This window comes from Agelaius tricolor, unplaced genomic scaffold (genome assembly GCF_023055355.1).
Source record: "Agelaius tricolor isolate 1412-34295 unplaced genomic scaffold, bAgeTri1.0.p SCAF_1, whole genome shotgun sequence".
NCBI lineage: Eukaryota > Metazoa > Chordata > Aves > Passeriformes > Icteridae > Agelaius > Agelaius tricolor.
The window spans coordinates 23,801,562-23,825,143 of record NW_027269261.1 but is presented as its reverse complement, the minus strand read 5'-3'; the positions used below and the strand labels follow the sequence as shown (position 1 = coordinate 23,825,143).

Sequence of the window (23,582 nt, the reverse complement as noted above, 5' to 3'; positions counted from 1 at the left end):
GATGCATTTATGTTACACAAATCACAATACAGTGTCTGATTCCATGTCTTTTCACTTATTGTTAGGCTTTAAAATATAACAGCTTATATTTCTGCATAGCTCTAACAACTCACTTCCATACATCTAATTCAGGGTGTACAAGCAGCCTGCAGAGGCTGCTGGCCAGATGGCCTGATTAGAAACAGTATTAAAAGGAGAAAGGAGCTGAAGAAGCTCTCAGATTCCTGCCTCTTTCATACGTTGTTCCTTCTTTGCCTCTTTCCTACCTACCCTTGCCATCAGAACTATTAACCTGTACTCATGCTAACCTTGCTCTGAGCATAATCATGCTGCTCTCATTCCACATTAAGTGACATGGACTTGCATAAGACAATTTTTCAGCAATCAGCCTTATAAAATGGAAGTTGGTTCTCCCCTCCACAGCCAGTGACTTACATCTTCAGGGAGTGCCTTCACCAATTCACTGTGAGCCATTGGCCTGATGCTCAGCTGATGGATGATCTCTCGCTTGATTTCATCTGTTGCATTTACCTGTCCTATTCCAGGGCTGAACCTTTCACCTGCAGAAATAAAATACACCTCTTTATTTTTGTTGTTGTTTTTAAACATTTTTTTATCTTCTTCTCTAAATTAAAGGCTGGAAAACAGGGTGTCTTCTGTGAAATCTTATGTTCACCCACCAGTGTTCAAAAATTCGTTACATTGATCTAAGCTAGTTCCAAGGCTTTTCTACTAGGAAAGAAGTCAGAGCTACAGGACATTCACAACAGAAGAGAACCTGAGATAGCAACAAAAAATTGCCCAGACCATTAAAAAGCCTAAATTAAAAAAATTAATTAAATATGTTTTGAACTCACCAATAATCATTATAATGAGGTATAGCATCTCTTCTATAAGAGTGTTATTTTGTTGAACAACATCCTGAAACAAAACAAAAAAAAAATAATTTTTTTTCAATAATTATTCCATATGCTGAAAATACCTTTTCAGTGATTCAAAACATTGTCTGTTTTCACCCTTAATACTCCCAAACTGAGCTATGGTGAAACACAGTCATAAGTGTAAAAATAACACAACATTTTCTGATATTTACCTGTTTGACAGGTAAAAACATTTATGCATATTTCAAACTGGCCAAATGAAATTAAAATGGGCTAAGCTTTGCTTTTTTATCAAGAAATGTCTCAGTACAACAGCATCTGATACACTTTGAAAAACAAAACTGAAGCTTTTCTATTGCAGTAGTGCATAAAATACCTTGTTAGTATTTTCTGTGCTAAATCTTTTGCCATAGTCTGGAGTACTGAAGATCTGATACAGTTCAAAGCGACTCAGCATTATCATCAGGAAGTGATTTGGATCCATCATAGACACACCTGTCTATTAAAGGAAAAAAAGATTATACAGAGAAAACAGATTGGGTGTTATCACAGCATGTTTGTATATTTATATATGATGCTCACTGTATATTCTTTATAAAATTAATTCCTCTCTCAATCTATGAATGAAGACTTAACATTTAAGTTTACACCCTTAGGACACTAAGAACAGAAGTGTAAGCCCATTTGACAAGAATCCTACCCTTTATCAAGAATTTCTCATGCCCTTTTAAGGGCATCATGCAAAATATTCAGAGTTGCTCCTCCTATCTTAAGCAGTCTAAACAAACTTCAGTGAGACTTTTGTTTGGTTGTTTTTATCTCTAAAATTTTGTTCCTGCTAGCTTCTATTCTAGCAGGCATAACATTACTTAGTATATACCACTGAAGATTTTAACAACAAAATCCAATCCTCTAAAGAAAGGCTGAAGATTGCAGAGCAAAGCTTCCAAAACCTTCTTGGAATGAAAAATACTCAAGTTTCAATGCAGAACAAACACTGACTTTCAGAAATTTCCATTTCTGAAAACTACTGGCTGAAGTTTTTTCTGTTTATTAAACAAGGTTTGCCAATTACAAATATTTGTTGTTAGTTTACTATTGTTAATGGGACCATCTTTAAAACAGAATAAATTTCCAAGAAAGATCAAGGATATCTACCCAAACTGGCAGCTGAAAATGATCATTAAAAATCAGGGGCAGATCAAGCCTCAGGGAACTGTGTCTGAAAGCGGAAATATCTTGAGGCATGTTTATCCTATTGGGTATTGCTAACTCCAGTTAAGATTTGAGGGACTTTCCAAGAAAATATTTTGCTGTCCAGGTGAACTATGCAGCCTGAGCTGCAAATTTTAGATTATATTGCTCTCAATGTGGAAGCATTGCATCTGTCATAGAGCTAAACAGACTGCCACATTTGCAAAATCTCTTCTGAAGGGGAAAACCAAAAAAATCAACACATACACTGACTGCCTTTCTGATACCATGCAGACTCATGCAACTGCCAGTACAGCACCACCCATTAGTTAAAATATTACGTTCTTGAAGATATGGCATATATACACTAAACAGAAAATTCTGAACTTTCAAATTGTAGTTAAAAAAGAAGTATTACAACCAATAGTTATTTCCTTTTAAAAATCATTCCATAATTACGTAGATAAAATAAGAAAATTGAAGTCCTTCCACAAAAAAATAGACAGTTTTTCTTTAAAAAGGTCCTGATGAAGATAAACACAAAGACATCCTGAAAATATGCAAAAATGCAACATTGAAAAAACTGAAAAAATGCAAACTGGTATACATGGTTACCTGAAGCATTACTATGTCCTTGTCAAACATCTCCCTCCTGCACTTCACATTATGATAGTAATAAATCTGAAAAAAATACCCAAAACACCACACCACAATCATTAACACAGATAATATTTCATCTAAAATTATTTTACTTCTGTAAAAAACAAACTTTGCTATACTGTGTTCATAAACAAAAAATGAATCTGTAATTTGAAAAAAATTATACAATTTTATCTGTAGGCAAAAAGCTTTTTTAAAAAACACAAGACAATCATAGTTGCTGACTGCGTTGTAGTGATGCCATGTCTGAATTTCATAAACTTACAAGCAAAAATCTTTTTGACCTCTTTAGCTTATGTTTTAATATATTTGTTTAGCAATTAACTGTTTGACATTCACAGGAGAGAAAGCCCTTGCAGTTGAAGAAATGTTTGTTGTTCGCTTCATGAATTCCTCTTTAATCATTTGAGATACCATCTTTCAGGAATTGCCAGTGTCAGCAAAATGTTAATATTGTGACAGAACTATACTTAACCCAAACCATCCCGGGAAAAACTCAACTGAGCCAGGCAGCAGCAACACCACAATCACTGCATGGCACTGAAAGGTGGGAAAGTTTGGTTCTACCACAATAGAGGAAAAATAAATAAGGCTGACAAGTTTCTGCATAGGCTTGGAAACAAACTTCAGCATGCTAAAGTCTCCTCTACACACACACCATTTCCACCAGAATTACATGAAGACAGCTAGGCATGCCTTCCCTTTCTTCTCTATCCTAATAATTCACACATATAGATGCCCATTCCTATTATCTGGGAAAGATCCAAAAGGAGCTGGCTGAACATGAGCTCTCCCCATAACCAAAAAAAAGAGAAAGGACTTGCAGACTGTGGGAGTGAAGTTATCTCAACTAAATGAAGCTCTTAACTTCAAGATCCTGACAACCAGGGGAAATTAACACAGAGACTTACATCACCACCAAAAGCTATGCTGAAATTCCAGATTTGATGTGTATCTACAGCACTGTGGACACAGCTATAATTGTACATAACTAGAGTTCTTTTTGCTGTAATGACAAGGACACCACCTTCTGAAGATCCTTCAAGGGTCAAGAAGTGTCAGAATATAATATATTTGAGCAGCTTAATTCAGTCTCCTAGTAGATATACATCGCAATTATCTAATGGAGATGAGGGCTGACAGGACTGAAGGAATTTTCTTGCAAATAAATCAAGTTAACACCTCACAGAATTACACCCTATTCCTGTTGTAATCTAAGTCTTGCTGAGAAAATCACTTGAGACAATCACCCTGGTGGGTGGTACTGACACCACAGTACCCATTTTATAGCTGCTATGCTTGAAACACCTAATTTATATAAACATTGAGAACATAAGTTTAGAAATGAAAGTCTCCAGAAGTATTATAGCTAAAAGCCAAGAAACACTTCGTTCTACACTGCTTCTAATGCTTCTGTGGGGTCTTTGGATTTCATCTACTTTATAAATATAAATAGCCATAATACCATAATGCTGCATATTTTTATATCTGAGACACTTTTATGTGGAGGTGATAAATGCATTACCACGGATGCGCAGATCTAATTCTGCACTTCCAACTGCTGCTGCACAGTACACAGTAAAAAAGCCAGGAGTCATTAACTGCAGTAATTAAAACTCTACACACTGAGCACTAAGTTCAGTGGCTACTGCAGCAGTCCTGAAATAAAAAAGCAACTTTTGACTAAAATAAATCCAAGACTAGTTTAAAAGCAAAAATACTCAAATGATGCCAGTGCTGATAAAAACGCCTACCTCACTCTGCCTTCCATAAAACTGACATAAGTAAAATTCCAAATCAGTACAGAAACAGAAGGTTTTGGGGTCTGAAAGACCAAGAGTTCCCTCCATACTCCACACTGGTGAGGTTCCACCTCGAGTGCTGTCTCCAGTATTGAGCCCTTCACTTCAAGAAATACAGCGAGGTTCTTCCAGGCAACCAGCAACAGGACAAGAGAACACAGACTCAGGTTGTGCCAGGGGAGGTTCAGGTTGGACATTGGGAAGAATTTCTTCATGGAAAAAGTTGTTAAAAATTGAAAAGGACTGCCCAGAGAGGTGGTGGAGTCACTGCCCCTGGAGGTGTTCAAGAAGCGACTGGACATGGCCCTGAGTGCTGTGGTCTAGTTCACAAGGTGGTGTTTGGCCAAGGGTTGGACTCAAAAATCTCAGAGGTCTTGTTCAACCTAATTGATTCTGTGATTCTGTGAAATTATCCTGAGAGAGCTATCAGAAAAGAGTGACTCTACAGCTACTATGCACTTACCTGATTAACAAGAGAGAAGCCATTCCTTCTCCACATCCCTGCATGCACTTGGGCACATAGGACTAGGCATCGTAGAGGATGTTCTATTAACATGGGTGGGCTAAGTTCACTCTGCATTAAGAAAATGCAATATTTTGATGCATACAGAGAAAATAATGGAAAATGGGACTGAAATGAAGGAGGATGATATTTGAGATCATTGAAATATTTGGGCACTACAAAAGGCAGGCAAATCCAACAAACAAGTTAGATGAACCTATTCACAATCTTTCAAATCATTGTTAGTCACACTTACATTCTGTCTTTGCTCCACACAGCTACTGCATGAGGGCTTTAGTTTATTCCTAAAGACAGTAGCTTTCATATTTTAAAACAACAACACCAGCAATGTAATAAAACTGCAATTTCATTTATTTCATTCAAAGGTTAAGTACTACTTCTTTCCAAAGCCATTAAAATTTCTTCTCCCAGTTAGGTTTTATGCTCTTTCATTTCACCTTTTTTGACTACCCCTTAAAGAAACAGCATATCAATAAGAACAGGCAGCAGGCAAGAAAGAGCTGGGGAAGAAAATTAGAACCCAGCCCAAGGAGAAGGAATCAGATCTTGCCTGGGGTTCCTAAAAACAGTTTCTATTACAAAAAGCAAGTTATGCAACCTGAGTCTTAGTTACCTTAGAGAGCAATGCTGCCTGTCTATGCTCTAGTCATGAATATCTAGATATTAATCTTTTAAAAGGTAATTTTATATACTAAAGATATTCTCTCTGAGTAGAATTCACAGTACAAAGGCCCTTTGTTTTATTTAATATCATCCTGCATTTACATGACCAATTTCCTGTTCTGCATGAATTATATTTAATGAATATACAACATTTAATTACATACCAGGGGTAGCAGCTCTGGAAACTTATATGCCACTTCAGTTTTACTCAGCAAAACATGCAACCCTGCAAAAAGACATGAAAAAACCATACAGAATATGACATACATTATTTTATGTGATTAAAACAGGACAAAAAAGGTCATCTGATTTACTCGCAGATCATTCTTCCAGACACAGTGACAAGTCTCCAGATTTATCACCTTGGAGCTACACAGTTATTTCCTGAAGAAACATATTACAAAGAATACATTGAAAGAGAAATGAAGTTTTCCCTTTGTATCTGTATAAGCCTTGCAGTACAAGTGAGATTTTTGCCTTTTTTTTGACTCTGTCCCCACAGTGAGAGCCAAGAGTCCTTGGTCTGGCAGGACAAACAATCAACAGCAGATACCTCATCCTTTTTATCAGACCTTGGAGAGTTTATAAAATACCTCAGGAACTAGAATAAAGCCCCCACAAAACACATGAAGGTTTTGTGGTTTGCTTTCTTTTGAAGTCAGAAGGACTTTGCTCAAAGATTCAAATATTCAAAGCCATTTGACACTGAACTGCATGGCACTTTACCTAAGAATTACCTTTTTCACTTCATTATTTGTGAATTTATTTTTATCGCATTCTTTCTGATTCTGTAAACTAAAATTCATAAAGCTTTTTTCAACACAACTGCTGAACAAGATAGGCACAATATGAAGAGAAAGACATAGCTCAATTTTCTGGTGATACATCTGTGTTTGATAAATATGTTCTCTAGCAGAATGTTGATTAGTCTATTTAAGCTGACAGCTAAACATATTCCCAAACAGTCAACCACAGTCCACATTTTGTCCCAGCTCTTTTGCATCACTCAAGTGGCAAAAGCAGCAGTAGCTGCCTATAATACAAATCCAGGGGCATGAGACAATCTCCCCCAGCCTGAATGATAACAAGTTTTCTGGTGATTAAGAACATCTGGCCTAGAAGTTACCAAACAGCTAGAAAATGGCCAAAATTAATCCTATTCAAGCCTTAAACAATGCTTGTTTGTGTCTTCATGTACAAACAAACACAAATCACACCTACAGAACATTTTTCATTTCCTGAAATAGTTTTCAACTGTTCATACCTGCAAGTAAACGAGAAACTGGGAGGTGAATGCTAACTTTTTCCTGAGAAACGCAGTATCTGATGGTCTCAACTGAATGTCCACACATACTGAGGACAATAGGCTGTTCTCCATCAGTAAACCCACTATGACACTGCATCAACACAGTCAGGCATTTCTTGTAAGCTTCAATCAATACTTTTTCCTAAAAGAAAGATTGCAGTTTAAAGAGATTATGAAAAAACCACAGCTCTGAAAAATAATACAGACAACATAATAAAGACCCTGAAGGGTTTGCAATTTTTACCTTTAACAACAGTCCTGCAAAATTAATATAAGGAATCCAGCAAAAGAGTCAAGTTAAGGAGGGCACAAACTGCAAAACTCATACTGGTATGTCTGATTAGAAAAGTACACACTAGTATGTTCTTTGGGTTTGGGGTTTTTTTGTAACTATTATGGTAACTTTCTGAGGAATGGTCATGCTAGGCTAGTAAAAACTGCACATTAACTACTAGTAACAGGTTAAAGCCAGCCTCGATGTTCAGGTATTCCAGGATCACTTATTCTACAGTTGTATTTTACCATGCTCAAGTTCTGAAATCCTGAAACACTTAGGGAGCAGAAACATGATTTATAATAAAGCAGTATTTGGTAGACTCAGGGCCTAGTCCTCCATTCCCTTCTCTTTGAAAATTATAACCTGATAGATTTGTGATAATCATGATCTTCAGATGTGTGACAAAACTCTCTGCAGTATTTGCAAAAGGCTTAACCATGTTCTTATGAACTGGTCAGTACAAACCAAACTTGTGTTTAAATACAGTAAAGATTTGCATTTTCTCATAGAAGATGCCCTTGGCTTATGGTGAAGTTGTGTTTGGGTAAATTTTTACATATATTAATATTTGGGTTTCATCCCTGTTCACACAGAAAAACAATTCTGAAGGAACTTACATCTAATGCACACCAGTCCTGCATCATTGAAATAACAAGTGTTAATTTCATCTGCAGTGTAAATGCTGCTTCCCACTCTGGTTCCATTTCAATGTGTTGTCCTACTTGACGAGTTATTGGATCCATACCCTAGAATAAGAAGAGATTACACATTTCAACAATGTATCACTGAAATACAGTGACAGCATTAGCAGAGGTATGAGACAGTGGTTAGCTATCCTTATAAACATTGTTGCTGCAACAGGTAAAAAGAACCTTGGGGGAATGAAAGGGAATGAAACCACAAATGAAGAGGTTTATTTGTGCATCAGGAACAATTTATTCCTCAATACAAGGAGCAACTCTGCTGACACTTAAGATGAACCAGATTTTGCTCACAGAATTAATTGTCTTGTCTGCCTCTACAAGTGCAAAATATGCCCTAAATTACACTTCTCATTTTGAACTGCTCTTCCTTTCTATTGTCCTCTACAACAACATTTTAAGAAGCGAGGCACGATGTTATGTTTTAGGAAAATGCAATGGCTCCAAAAGTGATACTGCACTGAAGTTATAAAATGAAGATTTTATAACTTCAGTTATAAAATTTCTTCTATTTTGACATCATAATAGCTAACTTCCTGTTTAAATTTTGCCAAATTTTGTAATTCACAGATTTACGTACCTGCATACATTTGAGTAATTCTAAGAAGGCATCAAAACCCTCGAGGAACTTGCGTCTCAAGTCATCTGACCACTCCGTTGGCTTACTTATCAGCACGTACCTGGGAGATTAGAAAGATGCAAGTGTTCATTTTTGATTCTTTTTTAAACTCCTCAGTTTCTCAAATCAGCACATAGTTAGCATACTTACTTGAGATCCAAAATAAGGCTCTGGACACGCCTGAATTTGAAAGCCTGCAGAGCAGTGTAACGTTCAAACTGAAACCTGCCTTGGATGTCACGGTGCCTTAAGTGGTCCATGAAAGTTTTGATGATAGTGGTCATGAGATTCTCTTCTGTTATTAGCATTCGAGCCTATGCCAAAGTACATTGAAATTTGCTGTAATTAACAGGCACAGCTAACAAGATTTTCACACTGCACCATGAAGTTTATAAAATATATTATTTTTTTTAATCCAAAATAATTACATCAATTAGAACAGAACACAGAAAAGCACTCTTTTCACAGAATCACAGAAGACAAAAAAAAGGAATCTAGTAAAAAATTATCATAAGCCAGATTTCTTTTTTCAGATCCTTTCTGTACAGAAGGCTGTCTATGGTAAGGCCCCTGCTAACCTATATAATTATGGCACAAGACATGTTATTATCTGTCTTATAATTAACTTGTACCTCCCTTTAAGTATGTGTTGTCTCCTCTCATACAGTTTGAGCCCCTTAGCGGAGTGACAGCTCTTCTGTTTTCTGTTTACAAACTGTCAAGAGCTGTGGTAAGCAGAGCCTCTTCTGAGCCAATAAGAACTGCACATGCAATTTCCACATGGAAATTTCATTAAATAACCTCTAATTTTCCTCAAGGTCTACTGCATATATCCATGTGTTGCATAAAACAAATCAGCAAAGTCTGACAAAGATTGTCTTCATCACCCAGCCTAACCTAAGCCAATTTCACAAGAGAGGAGGGGGCACTAAGTTACTGCCAGCTCCTACTCATGAACACTTCCACAATTCCCCCATTCTGTTGGTTAAACAGGATGAGCCTTGCAATCCTTGGATCTGGCTAGCAGACTCAACAATATTGGCCACTCTGATCTACCACAATGACATTGTGGCTATTGACTAGAGCTCCCAGGTTCTGCAGCTGTTAATGACAATCCAAAATAGTTTCTAAAATGCTACTGCAGTGGGGGAAAAGAATCTAATGATTAACATTTTCCTCCCAAAAAATCATCACCAACAGGGCTGTCCATCCACCCTCAAACCAAAAAACCACAGTTCCTTGAGAGCTCAAACTCTTAAATTACAGTTTGAAATCAGTTGAAAATGTTACTGGAGGATGGTGGGGTGGTTTAAACTCATCAACTTACTCATTTAGTTAAGAATGAGTGGCTATAAATATATTAAACAATAATACTTAGTTCATGTGATAGAAGCTTATCACAATTACTTTCATGTCGTCAATCTATTCTATCACTCTGCCCAACAGTCAAAATGCTGTTGCTTTGCTTTTTTTGCATGTTTTTAAAATAGAACACGTACAAAAGGGGCACTGTAATTACTCTGCCCTGGGAAATGTTTGAAATTACTTTTTCAAAAAGTAATATTGTTCCACCCCATCTCAAAAATACCATAATCATCTGAATCCATTAGTTGGTTAAGTCTAACTGTAAATCTGAATACTGGCAACATTCTTACTGAAAGCATCATAATTAAAAGAGGCAATAAATATTGTCCTGAATCATGGGAACAAAATCTTGAGTTCCTGTTGAATTCCCATTAATAACATCCATCCCTAAGAAATTGAAGAAGTTTGCTCAGTATTGTGATTGCCATGCTCCTATTGAATTTAAAAGCTCAATGAAGCTTATAAAATTTGGGAGGATTCAGAAACATTTATTTTTTTAAACAATTCTGGGTATGAAAATCAGACTTTTATTCCAGTACAGCTTCAAATTTTAATTTGTCTAGTTCATAATACAAGCAAAGACAGGCTTAAATGGAGACTGGAAAAAAAAAGTTTCCCAAACAAACTGGTGAAGGAACTGGTGAAGGACCAGCAGATTTGGTGAGCTGGGAGAAGTCACAGTGCTTGTAGCACCAAAACAAAAGTTAACTGGAAATCTAAAAGAAGGAACTGTCTTGAGACTCAAAGTACCCAAGGAAGTAGGGACTGTCATGAGACAATTCTTGCTTGCACTTGTGTTGACTGGAAAATGAACATAAAGTGGATCATTTATAACTGCACCAGAATGGTGCTCTGAGACCATGATATGCAAACCATAAAATAGACTTCTACAAACAGTAAATGTGGCTCAGTATGATGAGAAATTTAAATGTTAGGTGTATGTATCTCCAACTAAATATGAAAATACCTTTCTAAAAAAAAGTAAAAGAAAAATGTAAAAAGAAAAACAAGAAACACCCAGCCCACTCTGGGAAGCCAGTCTGGAACTTCCCGATGTTGAATGCTTTAACTTCTAAACCCCTAGCGATGTATGCAAACAGTCTGACTGTTCTGCATTTCCACAGTAATGTTAAAGAAATCTGCAGCCTTGATTTATGAACCTTGAGAGGCTTTTAACAAATAAAGATTTCCTTTTTTGGTCTTTTAGTACTTACAAGAGAAGGCACTGTGAATATCTGTATCGAGAGGTCAGCAATTGAGAACTCTCTGTCGTGGTCATCTTTCATAAAATCACTCTGCAATCGCTCATAGTTCTATTAAGAAGGAGGCAAAAAAAGGCAAGGAGTGCCAACTATCAGTTTTTAAAAGAAAGACAGGCACTACTCACCAGAGTAGGTACAGTGAAGAGTTGGACAGACAGAGCAGCCACCGATACTGCCCGTTCGTGATCATCCTCCATATAATCTCTCTGCAACTGCCGGTAATTCTAAACAACAAGGGGAAATTCACCTCTAATCCACACTGACCTGATTTTTTAACTTAAATGTCTGCTCTGGGAAACTTTAATGCCATGAAAAAGGGAAGAGTAGCTCTAATGGATTATTATTACGGTATTTTGTACAAAGAATATGACAACTTAATCTGCTCACATGTGAGATCTACTCACTCTCATTTTCACAATAAAGGCTACTATTTTATTTTCTACTCAAGAGTCTGCAGCAGAGTGAGCAGAATTTTGCAGTGCTGATTTAAAGCATTTCAAATAACAGTTACTGCAGAAATACTAATCAGCGTGACTGAATTTCAGCACTATTTCTAAGCAGTGCGATAACAGCTTACACCTCAACAATGAGCAGTGATTAGCTCTTAAGAAGTGATAGCCTGCATAGCTGATGGTGAAGACAAAAACATCTCAACTGCTTTAGTTCTGGGGTGTCTGAAAGGCCATTTCCTTCCCAAGAGATGAGATGCCATTATAACTAATATACTGAAGAGCAAAATAAGATTTCCAGCATTTAATTTCAAGTTTTCACTTCCATAAAAAGGAAAAAAAATTGAGTAACAGTTCATTTAAATCACTGTATGCTAACTAGACTCTCTTCACTAGACATTTTTAGCATTTAATGGCTCTTTGCAAGAAAGATACTTACCCTTGCAAAGCGGATAGCAAAAAGTTTCTTGTATTTCAAATCCATAAGAAGACTGCTCATGAATAACTGGTGATACACATTTCTAGCTCCTGTCAACAAAAATGAATGAAATATTGCATGTCACTATTTTCTATCAACATATTATGGAAACATTTAGAAAAGTAAACTTCTACAGAATGAGGTAAATGTGCACTTCAGAGTAGAGGCTGCTTTGATTAAGTCTGTAAGGTGGTAGCAAAGGATAAAGAAGAATAACAAATCAAAATTCTTCAAGAGGCATTATTTATTACTCCTGTATGAGATAATGCCGTTGAATGTCATCAAATATAAGGGAAGTCAGCAAAACAAGAACAGAACTCTGTTCCTTCACAGGATAAACAGGGGATTTAGATGGGAAAAGAAGAGAACACTATTATGAGAAGTCTTGGGAACTGCAACAAATTTTCATAGTTGTGAACATCTCCATAAAATTATACCTAAGCTATCTCTGAATTTCTAGTCTGTCTGGACAGCATCCCAGAGAGTATTATCAATATAAATTACATTCATCTCTATGTAACTTGGAAACAAATGCACATATGCATCATTTCTTCTGTAGATCACTTTTAAGTCAAAAGCCATGACACTATTTCCTTAATGCAGAGAACTATGGAATATGAGAAAAAGTAGAGAAATATTGATGTCAAAATAGAGATGCAAAAGTTACTCCTTGCTCACATGAAAGACATTAACCTAACAAAACCTGCATTAAAAATGTTGTAATTCTCCACAAAAGCACCTTCACATTACAAAATTTGCAGCACCAGGACTTTTTTCTCAAGATAAAGGTATTAGATAAACAAAACCTAAAATAATAATTTTCTCCAAACTACATCCACTTTCCACCTTACTTCTTACTTATTTTATTGGTACTCCAAGAAGTTCCCCAGGCAATCATATTGCATCATTCCCTACCTGTTCTTTGTGCGTCTCTTTCTTACACATGGCCTTACACACCCTTGCAGGATATCAAATCAGACAGAGAATCAATGATGGAATCAAAATTAACTACCTCACCTTCCTCAAAATTACAACTTTTTTAGCTAATTTCATTGTACCAAACAGCCTCTCAAAGTTTCAAGAGCTCTAAAACAAGAGAACAGTAATTTTTACAGAATGTTCTCAGAACACTTAAGAATACCTCATGAACACAAACACAAGTCAAAGCAGAAATACTCTGCCTTATCCTTTAAAAATAGGCATTTTGGTAGATATGAAACGGATGCTGAGATCCTATAAAGCAGACAAATCCCCAATTTCTCTATCACTTACTCAATTTCCATTAGCTATCACGATCATCTGCATATATCAAGTCAGTTTTAATTTCAGACCACTTTGAAAAATTAGACCTAAAACCAGCCCGACTCCAAAGGGTCTCTGTATGTTCTCATCTTAAATACACTTGAGAGTGTATCATGAAGGGAGAGATTGTAACCAATTAGGCAAAATTATCCATAATACACCACAGTAAAAATGATCAAACATTAGCAGATACAATAAAAGGAAAACTTAGGCATAGCATTCTCTAGCATTTTCCAGAGCTTTGAGAAAACTCACCTTTCCACAGTTTAGAATCATACAGCATCAGCTTATCTACAAGAGAAGAATTTTCACCATCTGGCCCTTCTTGCAAACCAACCTGACACAATATCCGGCGAAGGCCATCTTAATGAAGAGAAACGTGGTACAAGTTAGCTACAGCTCAAACACAAATGCGTTATTTTGACATCCTGAAATTTTCATACACCACAGAAGCCCTCACACTGCCCCCTTTTTCACAACAACTGAATAACAGCATTCATATTTTGCTGATACAAACATAAATATTTCACACCTTGCAAGTTTCACACTAGCCTTATGGAACACAGTGAAAATCACCAAACGCAATGATTTGGTTTAAAGTTATCAAATTAAAATGTGCTTCCTTAAAAATGGATAACTAAAATAAGAAACAGCCTAATTTCCCAGGGTTTAGTTTTCCTGATTAGACTCCTATGAAAAGGAAAATATAATTAATATATTAAATGACTCGTATATTCATGCTATCATTTTAAGGCTTCTCTGCATCTTTTTTCCTAATGGAAAGAAGCAATTGTAATTATATGAACATGTAAGTCATATGCCTGCAGACAAGCCTGCATCTGAAACACAGCACAGCCCAGACATGCTCCTGTTAAGAGTGTTCAACCTGGCATTGCACTGCAGGAAATGTATATTCCTGTAGAACTATGGGACTTACAGAGCCCTTACTCCCACACCCTGCTTGGCATCTCAGCTCCTCAGGCAGAGTGGGCAATGGCATGGTGCTGTGTACTGTGCACCATGTGCTGCATGGTGCAGTAATATACATGTTGAGAACCCCTACAGCAGTTTGGGGTTATTCCTTTTTGCCTTGCAGAGTTCAATCCCAACTACTGTTATGAAGGACAATAAATTAATGCAAACTACTGCATTGTTCAGCAATTGTCAAATAAGACACTTATTCCAGAAGAAGGGATATTTGCTAGGAAGGATGTAGTGGTCAAACTTCTGACTAAGTTCCATAGCAAGGTTTTTCTGCTGGTTTTTTTTTTTTTTTTTTTTTAATGACAAGAATTTGTCATTCCTTTGACAGCAATCATCCAACCTAACTTTGGTAGAGCAGAACATCCCTCTACCTGTCCCTCAGCCATTGTTCAGGGACATTTCAGTGTAACCACCCAAGCAGCAACTCAATCCCCCCATGTCACAGATGAAGGGTAACAGACTGTTTAAAAGATTGAGCAGAATTGAGTTGCTTGGGTGTGTTTAGTAAAAAGCTAAGGGAAATCAACTCTTTCAGAAGTGTATTTCACAAAACCAGACTCAGAGTACAAGATTACATCCCAAGACATGGAAGGCAGTTCAAGTAAATGAGCACACTGGTCACAGACAAATGTATGTGTGCTGTTTACAAACAAATGTGCCTTTTGCCTTTCTGAATCATAAAGAACTCAGCATTTAATGAGCTGAACTCTTCAGAACTTCAGAAACACTACATACACAACTCAAAATTCAGTACTTTCTTCTGCAATATGAGACATGAATGACATATTCAAATAACCTTTTTGCCACTGTCATTTAGTGCTGAAAATTAATGACTGTGGCACTTGGCACAAATGATGTGGAACAACACTGGGCTTAAAATAGGATAAGGATAAGAAAGATAGTGCCTGCCTGCATGTTTCACTGAAAGGAAAATTTCCCACAAAAGGAAACTTTCTTCATCACTCCAATCTACTAATACATACTGTTCAGAAGTTTGATTTACTTATCTTTAAAATTTAAACATAAACGACTTATGTTTCAAAAACGAGAACATGTTATAAAGACCCTGTGCAAGAAATCTTGGTTTTTCAACTCTCAGTCTAATAAAACATACAGTCTCTGAAGAAATGATGCAACCATGCAGAACATATGTGCAATATGAAAGCTGAGTGTGCTTTGCTAATACTTCTTGCTAACATTTCCAGATTAAAAAAATACAAATTGCAAGGGGGTCTGTACCTACATTTCTCCATATCAGCAGTTTGTCACTTTTCCTTTTATTTCCTCCCATACCCTACATCTTATGATTTACCAAGACAAAGGGAGAATGAAGTCAAAACAAAAACTGAGCATTCCCATAAATTCTGATACTGTGCATCTTGATTCCTTTGAAGAAACCTCTTTTAAAAAATCTGATTAGGACTTTGTCAGCTTTTATACTTACCAAAACCCTCCACAATTCACTGCATTTTCTCTGTTCTACTTAGCAAAAAATCTGAAGCAATCGCTTTCATCTACATTCATCAAATTACTTCTGAATAATTTTGTTTTATCTAATCAGACAGGTTATTTTCAGCTTACTGCATTCATTTAAAAAGAAGTAGGGACTGAAAAAATAGCTTTTTGGCATACTGCATTTGACAGCAAGTCTCAGCTTCTGTTCAACAGCAACTAAACAGAAAAGACTATGTAAGACTGGTAGCACTTTCACATGGAAGTTAGAATTCAGAACAGAACTCCAGTAAGAGAAAATAAAATGAAGTCTGACAAGTTATTAATAGCTTTGCCTTATACATTACATATCTCAAAAAGGAAGACAAAATTGCTTCAGAAAATCAGCTCCTCTCAAATATTCTCTATCTTATCTCAAAATATAAATTTTGCCCACCTGAATATCCAATAACACTGCCAAGCCAAGTTAGGAGCTTCAGACCAAAGCTCTGATGGGCAACAATAGATGAATGCATAACTTGCACTTTCAATGGCTTTGTCTGACGACTGGTATTTCTCTTAAATAGAAAAGGAGAAAGGAGGCAATGCATATTTAAGTGAGGACTGGTATATACTTCTATACAGAAATACAGCATTCCTGTGATTAAATCTGATAATTTATAATATTAATACATATTCTAATTACTAACACCTACATAACAAGCCCAAAAAAAGTGCATTTTGTTTATCCTATTAATATTTGAAGAACCTTATTATGCAATATCAGCATATTTAGGTCAAACCATTTTCCACTCTTGGCCTGTTATCAATGCTTACACTGATCTGCTGCATTTTACTGATAAGCACTCCCACGTTCAACCCAAGACAGCCACGTGTGTTTATCCCTCTCAACATGACAGGCAAGTCACACTGCAGCCCATCATGGAAACTGACTGAGCACAGACTATTTTCAAAACCACAAATTAAACATACAGAGTTAAAATAAAGAATTTACCCTCATCTATGTGTTAGAAAGCATAATGGTTAGATGTTACACATAAAAGCCATTTGTTCTTTGCCTGCATGGCCAGCAAGTTAAAAATATTGCACAACATTATCCTAAAAAATATACTAATGCTTTCAAAATATCTTCAATAGTTAAAGAACAGTAACGCTAGTTGCAGCATTTGCTTTTCATAGAAGGTTGCAGTATCATACATAAACTATTTATTTCATGTGATTAAGTACTGCACTGCGGCAGTTAAAAAAATAAAAGAAAACATTCTCACATTTTTACATGGAAGAATGTTGCAATATATAGATATTAATATACATACATATATAAATGCATAGATGCAATGAAAGTATTTGCAGTTTCACACTTGGACTCAATCAGTAATAATTTCCATAACTGTTGCTGTGAAAGACATAAGTAACTTCACACTATGGGAGAAAAACTGTAATAATTGAACTTCACTGATCTGAACTAGCATGTAATTCTAAAAGATACATTCAAAGTTCCTGTCAACATCTGTTTTATGAAGAAAAAAAATTGCCTACAAACTTCTTTTTAAATAATTATTTTGGGTGTTAGGTAGGCCATAGTAGGAAAAAAAAACCCAACAAAAGATCAACAACAACCCCATAAACCAGTATTTTTATACCTCTACTGTATTGTAAATAGCATCTCCAACACTTTGTATCATTAAAATATAATGAGTTATTACGATAATAGTATCACAAACTGGGTAGCAAAGCCTCCTTCTGCTTAAGAGGAGGCAAGTGAGGAGATAGCATCCCTTATCCCCACTACTTACCACTATTACTGATTTTGCCTGATCACAGTACTGGAAGTCTCCATATCGAACAGACCTACGGCCCTGCAAATTCAGACAGATGTAACATTACCATCAGCTCCTAAACAGGGAGTCCCAATTCTGTGTTCTACACTTGTATAAAAAACACAGTAAAAGCTTCAGATACATGCTAACTACTCTGCCTTTTATGCTATTTTCACTTTCTTAAGTACTGTATATAGTTAGATACTTGGATTTCCCAAATGCACCCTGTACTTTTAAAAAGAAAATAAAATTGTATCATATATTCATTTACCTGTTACATTAAGTTTTCTGTGTTTTCTTTCCCTTGTTTCTTAGGATGAACAATGAAAAGAACTACACTTCTTTTATTAAAATACTGAAAACATTAGTACAAAGGCATTATTCATTAGTTTTGATATAACTTGAAGATATTTCAGGTATTTCAGTGCCTTTAAAAAAAGCAGATATTAAAGTTAACTGGTCTTTTAAACATACAATTGAAGCACTTGTTTTATTCCAAAAGAAGGTTTTCAGTCTTTCTCTACTGTCAATCAACACATCAAAATAGATAATTGATTGAATTTATAGTGTATTGCAGACTGGAAAACTCACGGGCACTTTAGATCTGATGCCAAATCACTGCTTCAGGCATAACATTCTCATTTCTTCCACATACATGCTCATCTATATATGCATTCATGTATGCATTTGGAAGTAGAAGGCATCAACAGTAGGAAATTCTGAGTGTATCCCTCAACACACAGCACATGCTCAGGTCAGCTCATATTCAGGGATCAGACGTGAATCCTTTGGTTACCACAAAAGATAGAGCAGTGATAACACAAAACCAAAATCTAGTTCAGTGTTAAGTAATATGAAGTGGTTATATTTCCTGCTCCACTGACCTCCCTGAAGTACTTTAACCACACAAAATGACATTCTCATTGCCATTTGGGAAAAGATTTAAAGATTTCCTCCCCACACCAAAACCCCAAAAATAGGAACAAGCCAATAAGCCCAAATAAAAAAGACACTTCTTTCATGTCAACCTGTGCTTACAAACCTGTAAGCACAGGTTCATTGCAAAAATAAAAAGTTGCAGTTACCCAATGAAGTATCACTTTCCTTAAAAAAATTAACATCAGCCACACTACAACACAGCTGACAGAGTGCTTCTGAAACTGAAATACTAGTTACAATTATATTCAGCATATAGTGATTCTGAACTCACTGTTCCTCCTAAAAACTGTTAAATGCTTTTACCTCTTCCTACCACTGTAATCTGACAATTACGAAAAAGAAAATTAAATTACATTTAAAAAAGAAACCCCAAATCATGAACAGTTCCACAAGCACCAGAAAAAAAGCAGTCAGTTATGGATTTTATCCCTCACACTTAACTGCTGTTATTCTGAGAAGCATTTCCTATGAGCATATTTAGGGACTCTTTCAATGTCAGCTCCATGGTTCAGCCAAAGCTGCTGCCCATTTTTGACAGAGGAGTGAGAAACACCTTGGCATTTACACTTATAAGACCTACTTGAATACATTTACATTGAAACATATTCAGTATCAGGTCTGGTTTGGACTGGCCAAATAGCATTTAGGCACTGAGACATTTAGTATTTAGTATTAAGGCATTTATGGTGGTATGACACACAGGACTCACAGACTCACATTAACCACACGCTTTGGGAAAACAGACTAAAGTAAGTATAGTCATAAAACAAACATTAGGTCAAGGTAATTAACAGTTCTATCAATTAATTCACTTACATCTCTATCTACTGTTGTTGCAAAACCAATGGCTTCCTTCTGTGTGCAGTTCACAGCCTTCTGAAGAGTATAAATAACTTGTTCATAGGTATGGACTTCATCATTAAACAGCATGCAGTAGTAAGTGTCACTCTTCTCACTTCAAAGCAAAGATTGAATTTATGTCACTCAAAGCAAGGATTGAATTTATGCCATTTAAAGCAATGTTAAAAGTAAAAGCAAGAGCAAAGGAAAAATATGAGAAATACAAATCTACTACAATTATTTTATACAAAATATTTCTGACAACTTCAGGAAAGGCAGAAAAGATTCTTAAAATCAGAACCTGCATTTTCAACTGTAAATATCTGTAAGCCTTTAAAAGGCAGAAGACAAATACTATACTTACATCATTTCTAGACCAGGCAATTCATTTTCCTTTTCCCATGTTAATATATCTACTGCATATTTAAATGTAATGGCAAAAATATTATAAGCTCTTGCTACCATGTCTTCTGGTAAGTGCACAAGAGGATCCTGGAAAGTAAATATAAATAGCAAATGAGAAATTAAATGACATTCAAAACAAGCTGTCAAACTTGCACCTCTCTTTATCAAAGATGATGTAAGCATCTTTAATGATGTCTTTCTTTAAATGACTTTTCAGCTGAAAGGAAGAGAGTCAATAATCATCCTGTTTTCTTCTTCCATTTCTACACTGACAGTCACCAAAGCTCTAATCTAACATTCAGTACCTGAATGTTAACGTGCCTCTGATCACCCATTTACATTTTCACACATTCTTCCATTCTCAGTCTCCTTGTTCTCACTCCTGCACACCTTTTAAGATAGTTCTTTGGAAGAACTTTAACCTCAGCTGCATTAAAACGTGCTTCTTCTGCTATGCCCTCAAAACCATAATTTCAGATCCCTGTATCTTTTGTTCTACTTATCAATATTAGTAAACTGCAGAATACAAAGGACCATGCATCTCTTGTCCTGTTTTATATGCAGCATGCATTAAAAGGCATAAGTCTTATCTATCCAGGCTTATACAACATGCAGCACACTGGCATCATGATTTATGATGCACGTCTCTTATATGCTGTGGTATATAAATAATTAACTGCTGAAGTGTAAATAGGTGTTTCATAATGATCTGTCCACGTCTCAGTCTTGCTCACAGAGAGCTGCTCCCCTTTTGTCTGTGCACTGTGCACCCATTTGTCCCCACTCTGTGCCCTCCATTTGACAACTGCAGCAGCCCCTACAAACTTGTCCTGCTCTCTGTGCCAGAGCAGAATGGAGGCTGCTGCACGTGGGGGAATGGAAATGTGGAGGGAGAGGAAGGGGAGAGCTGCCTCAGTCTGCCAAGTCAAATGGACCACTTTTTGGAACAGCACATGAGAACCACTGGCAACTCTGAATAGGATAGTGCAAGTACCACTGCCATTTCAATCCAGTCCATTTCAAGGATGGTGAATAGAAAACATTATAAACTTCCTCTCTTAAGGAAATTGTTTTTTACTGCATCAAAATTTTGAGAACAGCTAGCTCCTCTTCTACAAACCTGGAAAGGGAACACTGCATGGCCTGCAGGTCACCTGGATATACACTGTACACTGGGTCACTGACTTAATTCATCATTTGATATTTTGACTTATGTGTTATTGCTAGACAATTAAAATATTTAACAGTGGCCCAGTTTCTGGTTTAGGATTACCTAATACTAAATCCTGCACTTCACTACAGCTTAGGTTGTATAAAAATGGTCACAATAAGAATTTCTCAACTTAAGTCTGCATCATCTAATGGAGGCTCTTGACAGTCAGCAATTCACCTGTACTAATAAAGCTTACCCCCTCCACCCCAAGACTCTTTGGGAATATTTGGCAGGTTTACAAGAGTGGTAAGGACAACCATTTCTCTTTCTTTTTTTCCCCCCTTCATTAAAAAATTATCCAGGGTATGAATAACTATCAGCCACCAAAAGCAAAGGCAAGCCATAAGCAGCAGCTCTCCCTCCACTCCCAGCACTTTCAACAAAGGTACGTATCTGGGCAAGGCAGAAAACAGGCTCCAATAATGCTCAACAAACCATCCTTAATCTACCTCAAACACAACACTGCACAAGAGATCTCAGTCTCCCTGGTTTATGGGGAAGAAACACAAAGCCTGCCCAGAATCTTGATTTTTCTGTCAGGCACACTCACTGTGTGAGTATCTTTGGGCACAGAAGTAGCAGTCCACCCAAGATTTCATAACAAGAGTTTCCTAAGGCTGCTGACTAATGTAAACTGGCATCTAGACCCAGTGGTGAGTTCAGCAGCGATGCTAGAGTCTTAGGGCCGAGAGTGGGAACAGATTTTAGAAAGACCACTGTCACTGAAAATACAATTACAGTTGCTTCACTTAAACCACCAGATCAGCAAAATTGCTACCAATGCTTGCCTTAGATGTTCCCTTTTAAAAAAATCTCGCAGAAGTTACACTATGTAAGAACAGATGTGAGTGGCTAGGTCAGAAGCCCAATTAGCCACACTCATTCCTGAGATGTAATAACAGATAAGAAGATTATAAGCAGAAGACAGAATACTTCTCTAGTCTCCAGTAATTTAAGACACTAACACTTCCCACACCAAAGATGGTACCTACAATTTTAAATGGCCATTGGTAATTTTTCCTTCCACAGCCATGTTAAATTTCCTTTCAAACATGTATAAACTTTAAACAATAGTGTTTTGCAGTGGTTAGTCCAACAGCTTGAGTTCTTCCTGTAAGATGTGGCATGTCCTTTTGCATTTAATATGTCCAAGTTGTTATGCTCTGATTCTGTGGTGAAGATGTGTTCTCTATTTACCTTCTCCATACCAAACAAACTCTTCTAGAGACCTCTGCCTTACATCTCCACTATGACTTTCCTGTGACAGCAAGATATTTTGATTTTTAAAAATCTGTGCACTTCCCTTTGGTAAGAATCAGAATATTTGTTGCACAGACAGCTGAATTTGGCTTCTTGGTGCACATGATTACATACAGATTTGTTTTTGTTTTTTGGGTTTTTTTTTTTTGTTTGTCTGCAGCAGAATCCCTTGACTTCTCAGAATATACAGAAACACAAAGAAATAGAACTAAAACTGCAGAGGTGACCCAGAACATACAAAATGAAGCCTTTAAGTAGAAAACATTTTAAGGAACTTCTTAAATATTAATTTTTGTCTAACACTGTGGTTGAATTATTACTATTAAAGTTCCTACAGCCTCTCATGCAGACCAAAAATAACCTCAAGTGAACAATTTATATATACACACATATATACACAGTTAAGAATGTTATAAAACATGATGCCTCAATTGTAATTACCTCTTCTTCTGCAGTTTCTGAAGAGTTAAGTTCATGCTTTTGACAGTAAGGACCTTCCTTCCAAGCTTCTGTATCACCACAGTCACAGAAACCTCCTCCACCTGATGTTGTCATCTAAAATTATTTAAAAACAAAGCAGTTCATGTGAATATGCATATATATCATATATGCACATTAAGAAATGAGCAGTCACAGCTGTACTACAAAAACAGTATCACAACACCCGACAGCTGAAACCTCGTCTACCTCATCAGTGTGCCTATGTCAAAAGAAAAAACCCTCAACAACAAAACACCTTCAAACACCTCCATTCTGCCCCATCTGAAGTTCTCAGATTTTCTGAATCTATTTCTTGCCATGGCATGTATAGTATTACAATTCTCACAGTTTTAATCTATAAAGCTAAATCATTTCACATGGCACTATTATACAGTGAGTGAAAGATGTGCTTTATGACAAAAGGAATTGAGAGACAAACTTTGCACATATGTAAGCACTGAAAAAAAGCATAGGAAAATTTTAATGCTTTATTTACACTGTTTTAATAAAATTTATTTTAAAGACTACCTCAAGTTAATAAGCATAATAATACTTCTTTTTTGAATCACACCTATTAACTGATGCATAGAATAATTCTTTCACCTATTTTTGGCATACTTGATATAGTCTATACATACAGGCACATCTTACAGTATCAACAAAACTAGATGGACATTTGAAAGAACATTTGCTTACACTTTTGGATG

The 23,582-nt window shown here is 36.3% G+C and overlaps 1 protein-coding gene across 10 annotated transcripts in view; it reads right to left on the bottom strand.

Moving 5' to 3' along the window:
* Positions 1-23,582, bottom strand: part of UBR2 (ubiquitin protein ligase E3 component n-recognin 2) — a 55,388-nt gene that overhangs the window by 22,978 nt on the left and 8,828 nt on the right. For 5 of the 10 annotated variants that reach the window (XR_011679212.1, XM_071427051.1, XM_071427045.1 and 2 more), the window contains exons 4-21: positions 22,837-22,950; positions 19,882-20,009; positions 19,494-19,632; positions 17,715-17,777; positions 16,355-16,475; positions 13,738-13,845; positions 12,142-12,230; positions 11,206-11,304; positions 8,777-8,940; positions 8,588-8,687; positions 7,924-8,052; positions 6,988-7,171; positions 5,888-5,949; positions 5,001-5,111; positions 2,691-2,756; positions 1,258-1,380; positions 858-921; positions 436-560 (exon numbers count right to left, since the gene is read on the bottom strand). Coding sequence is in view for 9 of the 10 variants with exons in the window: in XM_071427051.1 (XP_071283152.1) it covers positions 436-560; positions 858-921; positions 1,258-1,380; positions 2,691-2,756; positions 5,001-5,111; positions 5,888-5,949; positions 6,988-7,171; positions 7,924-8,052; positions 8,588-8,687; positions 8,777-8,940; positions 11,206-11,304; positions 12,142-12,230; positions 13,738-13,845; positions 16,355-16,475; positions 17,715-17,777; positions 19,494-19,632; positions 19,882-20,009; positions 22,837-22,950 (1,989 nt within the window). In the remaining variant the exon portion in view is untranslated. Of the gene's footprint in view, positions 1-435; positions 561-857; positions 922-1,257; positions 1,381-2,690; positions 2,757-5,000; positions 5,112-5,887; positions 5,950-6,987; positions 7,172-7,923; positions 8,053-8,587; positions 8,688-8,776; positions 8,941-11,205; positions 11,305-11,378; positions 11,478-12,141; positions 12,231-13,737; positions 13,846-16,354; positions 16,476-17,714; positions 17,778-18,009; positions 18,029-18,329; positions 18,466-19,493; positions 19,633-19,881; positions 20,010-22,836; positions 22,951-23,582 lie in introns of those variants that run through there. The other 5 variants (XM_071427009.1, XM_071427018.1, XM_071427027.1 and 2 more) reach the window with 5 other exon arrangements.